The sequence below is a fragment of the Montipora foliosa genome, chromosome 6 (assembly GCF_036669935.1).
Source record: "Montipora foliosa isolate CH-2021 chromosome 6, ASM3666993v2, whole genome shotgun sequence".
Taxonomy (NCBI): Eukaryota; Metazoa; Cnidaria; class Anthozoa; order Scleractinia; family Acroporidae; genus Montipora; species Montipora foliosa.
Window position 1 is genome coordinate 47,950,163 of NC_090874.1, and position 7,500 is coordinate 47,957,662.

The 7,500-nt window shown below is 38.8% G+C and overlaps 2 protein-coding genes across 2 annotated transcripts in view; one reads left to right on the forward strand and one right to left on the reverse strand.

The window, feature by feature from the left end:
* LOC138005660 (uncharacterized) overlaps positions 1-6,086 on the reverse strand; it is an 8,265-nt gene extending 2,179 nt beyond the window's left edge. Inside the window, exons 1-3 of the mRNA XM_068851855.1 lie at positions 5,979-6,086; positions 5,516-5,731; positions 4,510-4,632 (exon numbers count right to left, since the gene is read on the reverse strand). Coding sequence (XP_068707956.1) covers positions 4,510-4,517 — 8 coding nt within the window. The 5' untranslated portion in view covers positions 4,518-4,632; positions 5,516-5,731; positions 5,979-6,086. The remainder of the gene's footprint in view (positions 1-4,509; positions 4,633-5,515; positions 5,732-5,978) is intronic.
* Positions 6,087-7,455: 1,369 nt separating this feature from the next.
* Positions 7,456-7,500, forward strand: part of LOC138005661 (5-hydroxytryptamine receptor 4-like) — a 2,807-nt gene continuing 2,762 nt past the window's right edge. Inside the window, exon 1 of the mRNA XM_068851856.1 lies at positions 7,456-7,500. This exon is cut by the window's right edge and continues 175 nt beyond it. Coding sequence (XP_068707957.1) covers positions 7,456-7,500 — 45 coding nt within the window.

The following is a 7,500-nucleotide window of genomic DNA, read 5'->3' on the forward strand; positions in this document are numbered from 1 at the left end:
TTCCTGGCTGGGAAATAAATTTGATCAGCTGGCTGGGAAACCAACCAATTTTATTTAGCTGGCTGGGAAATTTCTTGTGTGTCTTGCTGGGAAAAAGGAACAGATAATGTTTTCCCAGCAACACTGAAAAACACCTGAAAATGCCTTAATAACATTTATTTTCATTAACTGGGGTATAATAATACATTTTACAACAAATTGAATTTCTTGCTGCAACACCTAAGCCTGTGCAGAGAATCTGGGAATAAAATCACCTAAACTCCATACCACATGCGGATAGCACTACAGCTCGCATGTAAGGCAGCCGTGAAGGAGCATTTACTTTTTGGCCAACGGTTCCGACCACAAATGAACGTTTGTTTCCTTCTGAATGCCGGTTTATACTTTCTGTTTTATTGTTCCTGAAGTACTGTCAATATTAAACATGCCTTTGTAAGTATCAAATTATTGTTATGAGACAAGTACGCCACGGAGATAATAAAAGCGAAAAAAAAAAAAACCCCAATGCGACTGTGTCCTCTCGGGTCCCTTTCCAGCCTTTGTATCTAGATCTTGTTTTAAATTTTCGACACATTTGCATGTCCAAAAAAAGGAACGTACACACAGACTATCCTTTTTTTCGAGTTGAATCTTCTTCGACATCAATGGAAACTTCCTCAGTTATTATCTTTTCCATTAATTTTCTCTTAATTTTATGCTGTCAAAATGTATTTGAATGCGGATTAACCTAAATGGTATACACCCATACCTACTGGCAAAGCACCTACATTAGTTTGGCCTCACAAAGTCAATTTGTGAGAACTAATTATTTTTCTTGCAGGTGCATCCACACATTTGCAGTATAATAATTGGTGTTTAGATTGTGGTATCGTTGAAAAAGTTTTTGCCATCAAGTTTTTGTAGAAAGAGCTCAACCACGTCTCGAAGAAAATCTACGTATTTCAGGTAAGATTTGGATTCTACGGGCTCGAAAACTGTTATATTAAGGTCAAGTTTCTTCGCAGTTATATGAGCGCTTTTTTAGTAGTTCAGGGTGCAGAGAAGAAAGCTTGCGAAAATACAAGCACTCAAAAGGAATGCGATGCCGCGATGCCGGTGTCTTGCTTATCTACCTGATCTGAGTCTTCGAACTCATCCAACTGATTCGAAAGCACAGTAAAGGACTATGACAGGTCTCGCAATTTAACCCGCGAGGGATTCATGTTTTCATCAGGACCCGGTTGTTCAAAAGCCGATTAACGCTAACCCCAGATTAAAAATTAACCAAGGAGTTTATTTCTCTACTGCCAAATGCTGTTCAACGCTGATATTCGGCAAAACTTTACATTAGAAGAAGTCAATCTCAAAAAAACAAAAATAAGCACAGAAACTTTCAACAAAATGTTGAAAACATGAAACAAAAGTTTACGCTAATCCTGGATTAGGTTAATCGGCTTTCGAACAACCGGGCCCAGGATTATAATTCAAGTACCATACCAGAGTTATAGGCGCGCGACCATATTTATTCATCTTGCGATGATGTCGATCGAAAATGTTTTCAGTTATTATCTTTAGAACCTTAAGTAAAACGTTAAGTGTTTTCAGTTCCCTCTGAGATAAATAGAGAGGGTTAACAACGACTACTGCACCGACAAGATTGTTTTTTTCCTCGCAAAATAGACTGCAATTAGTAAAACAACCAGTCTCAGCATGCGTTTGCCATATGGCGCCGTTAAAAAAAAAAAAAAAACAACATAAAATTTGAAAATTCTCGGTTTGTGAAAAACGCTCACACGTGGCAAGATTGTTTCGTTCTTTATTCAAACTTTTTCGCTGCTTTGCCCAGTTTTATTCTTGGGTACCTTGTTCACCTTTTGTTCTTTAATAAGCAAAACCTTACAAAACGTAATCTACGTCGAAAATACTATCTCTCTCGGGAGTCTGTTGTTGCTTCTGTTTGCTTTTTTTTGGGTGAGTTAAATGGTCAAACTGAGAAACCCTTCAATAACACTAACATTTTTCTCGATCGGCGCTGATAAAAAGTCTGCTACATTGTCATGCAAATACGATACACAAAGAATGTTAGTCCCGGGAGATTTGAATAGGGTACGACATTGAGTTAGCCGATTAGGTCTATGTAAGACGCCAAGAGAGTTTTTCAGTTTGAATAATTAATGACCTTGAACGACCTTTATAGTGCTTGTATTCCTGTTAGGTGAACGCCAGGTCAAGAAATACTCGTTGGCAGCCTCTGAGAGGACATCTTTATATCAATGCATTTGAAAATCACTTATTTGAATACCGCCGATCGATATACCAGAGGGTGGAGATTACAGCCGATCGAGCCTAAAAGCTCTGCCACTGCCGGTTGGCGAGCCGACTTCAAACTAACGTAATCAGGAGGTTATCAAGGGAAAGCTCTATTTCTACTAACTCTTTGAGTCAACCCTTCCCGAGTAAGGTTATTTTTAGGAACAGGTTTTTCCCGCGAAAAGTGTCATATCTCTCTTTACGCTGAGATGGTTTCGTTTTGATTGGCTGCGAGCTGAATTCCCCAAGGAGGGCGCTTTATAAATAAAAGGTTGACTCGAGTTCGTTGGCCAAGTATGTGGGAGATATAAGTTCCTCTTGATGAGCTCCCGGTCGACATAATTCAGAACAAATAAAACGCTACTTTTGGTTGAGAGGGAAAAACGGGAGTTCCCGGAAAAACCTCTCGAAACAGCATTGAAAAACCAAAAAAATTTAACCCACACAGTTGGAATCAATCATGGGACACGCTGATGGACTGCAATTGCTCGCACCTCCAGTGCGCCAACTATGCTCTGAAAACTGAAGCTCGCACAGCTTTCCTGACACTTTTGAAAATAAATTCCTGTTAAATTCCCATTCATTAAGTATTTGGCAAAACCTCCTTGAAAAGTGTATTTTACAATTCAATTGGTAATGTAAGGAATAAGATTAACACTGATCTTTTTTGTTGAAAAAGTGCGAAAGGTTTTAAGACGTTTTTAAATTTATGAAAGAGAAATTAACACTTCATTTTCTTAAAATAGCCGTAGGTCATATGTTTAAATGAAATATCTCATTTTCAGAATTGTAGATGGATGAAGACTAGGCGGTGAGTTTCTTAAGCAAAACTGAAGCGATCTTCTCTGATGGGATGCGTATCAACTGCTAATAAAGCGGGCATTTGAAAGCACCTTTAATTAAGTCGATATATATATGTTCTGTCATGAAAAATAGCTTCCAACCGAAAAGAGCAAGCATCGAGTTAGACTGTACAACACAAAAGAAGATTACAATCGTGATTAAAAGAAATGTTGCCTGGAAATCAATAAAAAATGGTAAAGTTGGGTCCGCTGCGATAAATGGATAGCGAACGAGATAAAATTAAATTTTATCTGTTATGAGAAATTTTTATTTTATTCCAGAAGATACCTGATTGCTCAAAACTAAATAAAAAAACGTTTGCGAGCTCCCTCGCTAAAAAGAATTAACATATATATTCAATTGCATGTCAAATGCGCTTGCATGTAATTCTTTTAAGAAGCAACCAAATATGTGGTTTAATGCAGTGTGAAACAGATTAAATTTAGTGACAAATTTGATAAAACTCATTCATGGGTGAAGAAATCGGTTTCTATCGAATTTCCAATCCCACGTTGCCCAAAAAATTGTTGATAGTTGACAAATGAGCTGGGTAGAAAATGACCTTTCCCTGAAAAGCAAGGTTTTTATCTTGTTTTATTATGGCATATTTGTTTTAGTTTTAGAAGCAAACATCTGACATTTGTGCCTTGCCTGCTCTTTCAGTTTACAGAGGTGTCTTTTTATTACTTTTTATATGATTGTCATGATAAAGGCGAGTTTTTTTTAAAACCAGGTGCTTTGCATGGAATACGTGTTTATCCGGAAAACGTTTCGTAAATCTAGAAATTAAATAAAGATGGAAGGCTTGTCATAATACGGAGTTTTTTTTAGTCAAATTTCTCCGACTTAAAGCAACATTCTTAATTGATTCTTTTTGTTCTGATAGGCTTCTTTCATGATTCTTTTCAAAATGGGCACCTGTAACCGTCGTAAGCTACCAAAGGACTCTAGTCTTTACATCTCTAAACTGGGCTTGAAACATTTAATTAACAATTGTTGGCCGAAGGCGAAGTGATTATCCGTGAATATTCACCGAGACGAAGTCGAGGTGAATATTCACCGATAATCACTGAGCCTGAGGCGAATAATTGTTTTAGTACAAATACACAGGTGATTATTTCAAAAAAGAGAAAAAAAAAAACATTTCAATGCGAAATCATCTTCACTTACAGTGGCAAAACGACTACTGGCAGCCTTTTTGTCCGTCGAGGTGATTATCGGCTGATAATCCGATATAGCGAGCCAATGAGAGCGCGCGATTTTGTATAATCACTTGTGTATTTATACTAATACATCTTATTCGATACCAGAATTATTAACTAACATTAATTTTTGAACGTGAAAGGTGCAAAACTCTTGATTAAAAGGCAAACTGACCTATACATAGTGAAATTCGTGGACCACACGCGTTGGAAGTCGAGTCGGGAGTATCCTTTTGTCGTGGGTTGATGGAATACGTGTTTATCCGGAAAAACGTTTCGTAAGCGTAAACTTTCAGGTCTAGAAATTAAATAAAGAATGAAGGCTTGTCATAATGATACGGAGTTTTTTTGAGTCAAATTTCTCAGGCTTAAAGCAGAGTTCAAACACTCGAACAAATATTGAGCTCTCATTTTCTTTGGCAATAAAATTGGATTCAAGGTTGTTTCTAAGTTTCATTGGGTAACAAAATTAAGCAGCAACCCTCGTTTCTAGCAACATCAATAAATATTCACACCGCCATTTTTGCGCCATATTACTAACTTAAAGGCAACAGAAACAAACTCTCTGGGCCATTCGAACGGATCCGAGCGGAGGTAATTGCTTATCTTTCTACTGCTTTGGCAGCTTTTATCAATACTGAAGAGGGCTTCCACGATTCTCGACTTTTAATCCCTAGACAAAATGTTTCGTAGGCTATATCTCTAAGAGAAGCGGGACTTTAGTGAACGGAATAAACATGATACCTTTCAATAAAACTACATATTTTATTTTGATATGCCGGTTATACGCAAAAACAACTGGACTCGGCTGGTCGCCGCTGCAAACTTTACGCCGACCAATTGTCGCGTTTCTTTGTACAAGGGACATACTAAGCATCGCTATGAAGACAAGGGCTTAATTCGTAAGAACACTCAGAGCCTCAGAGCGTCATTGAAATCGCTGATTATAAGCCCACAATCTATTGATTCTTTGTAAGCCTTTGCCGAGTACCTACCCGTGATGACAAAGAGATATGAAAGGCATGATTTAAACCGCAGAAAAAGGACGTTGAGATTTTTAATCCCATCACGGTTATGAACCACGAAAGGAAAATTCGGACGGAGCTCTACCAAGTGAGCCAAGCCAATTGGAAGTCGATCATTCAATAGCAATAGGGCTTTATTTGTGAGTTCGTACTCACCCGAAAAGGATTCGTACCACCAACCGGTGGGCTCAGTTGGTCGAACATCAAGCTACTGGACAGGAGGTCGCAGGATCAAAAATCTCCGGCTGGATCAACCCTCGGGGTCTTTCAACAACGGAGGAGACGTCTGCAAATGCTTGGACTTTCTATTCTTCTCGGATAAAGACGATAAACCATAGGCCCCTTCTCACAACCCTTCAATGTTGAACAACCCTGTGGTTCGAATATAAATAAAAGAACACACACACTATTGCCAAAGCGTATAGGGGATGGAGTTCCCGGTGTCGTGGTCTATCCTCTGTGGTGTAGCTAGAACCCGGAGCCGTAAGTTCGAATAATGTAAAAGGTTGATTGGGCTTTACCTCTAATTAAATCTCTTTAAGTATCGTATCTTATGTAGATCATATTTATGAAAGACACTAGCTGATATACATGAACAGTGGAAAGAAGCGATACATACCCCTAAGACCAGCTGTCCTGTAAAGTACAAGTACAAAGTATCTCAAAAATTATGCCACACACTCTGTGAAAACAGTAATGCCATTAGAGAGCTTTAGACGAGTACAAGCTTTAACCACGCGAGGTCTGGTACTAGTATCCAGTCCAATTGTAATTTAGATTTTAATAATGTACCCTGCAAGTAGAGTCTTCTTCGATCTTCCAAGAAAAATCGGGGGAGAGGGGGGGGGGGGGGGGGGGGATCAAATAACTGTTTCATTACACATTACTCAGAGAAACCCTAAAGAGCTCCTTGGCGCCCCTATCCAGTACTACAGTGTGCGTGATCCAACAAATTCTCTAGAAATCAGTTGGTTGCTTTGGAGATTCTTAGCCACTCAGATTTAATAGGAAAAGTACCGTATTTATTCGATTAAGCGCCCACCCCCAAGGACAAAATCGCCTGGCATCCACCCAGCAAGCCCTAACAGCTTCTCGCGCGACTGAACCATTTGCTGAGGTTACGCTGTCGATGTCGAGGAGGCAGCGCCACAAAGTTAACGTATTGAGCTGAGTGACCGGCAATGACATTGAAGTTGATTGAGAATTATGATAGCTAAAGAGACTTCTGTGAAGACCGAACAATGAGTTGTTAGTTCTGAGCATAGTTAAACCGAACAATGAACAGTTACAATTTATATGCTTTAATATTTTTTCATGTTTTGTCACAAAATAAACTTTTTACTTACTGAAAATGGTGAAAATTTAATAAGCGCCCAGCCTCGAATAAGCGCTCACTTCGAATGAGCGCCCACCCTGAAAGTCCAAAAATTAAATAAGCGCCCTGTGCCCGGTTGTTCAAAAGCCGATTAACACTAATCCCGGATTAAAAATTAACCAAGGAGTTTATTTCTCTACTCCCAAATGCTGTTCAACGCTGATATTCGGCAAAACTTTACATTAGAAGAAGTCAATCCTGAAAAACAGAAAAAAGCAAAAGAAACTTTCACCAAAAAGTTGAAAACATGAAACAAAGGTTTACGCTAATCCTGGATTAAGTTAATCCGCTTTCGAACAACCGGGCCCTGGGCGCTTAATCGAATAAATACGGTACATTAGAAAAATGAAATTTTTGGCAGCAGAGTTCCAGTTGCTTTGTTCTGACGCCTTGCAGCTGAGCAATTGGTGAAAATTGACTAAAGGTCAAACAATGGCTTATTTGCTCTGAACGATTCTAGCTCGGAGAACGATTTGTCGCCGTGATGCGAAAGCACTCGGAACTGTATAATATTATATACCCCTGTCGTTTTCCAGTGACTATAGTTAGTAAAAATGGATCTTGCACCGAAGCAAATTAAAATATAAATTTTGATTACAGGAAAGATGGAGCACTCAGAGAAAAAGCTCCGTTGTAGAATAGAAAAGTAAACAAACTCAAAGCAGCTACGAAAACTAACAGCACCAGCTGAAAGTAAAAAAAAACCCTCTTATTTGCAGTCATGGAAAGGAACAACAGTAACCCAACTCTGACGTACGATTCCAAA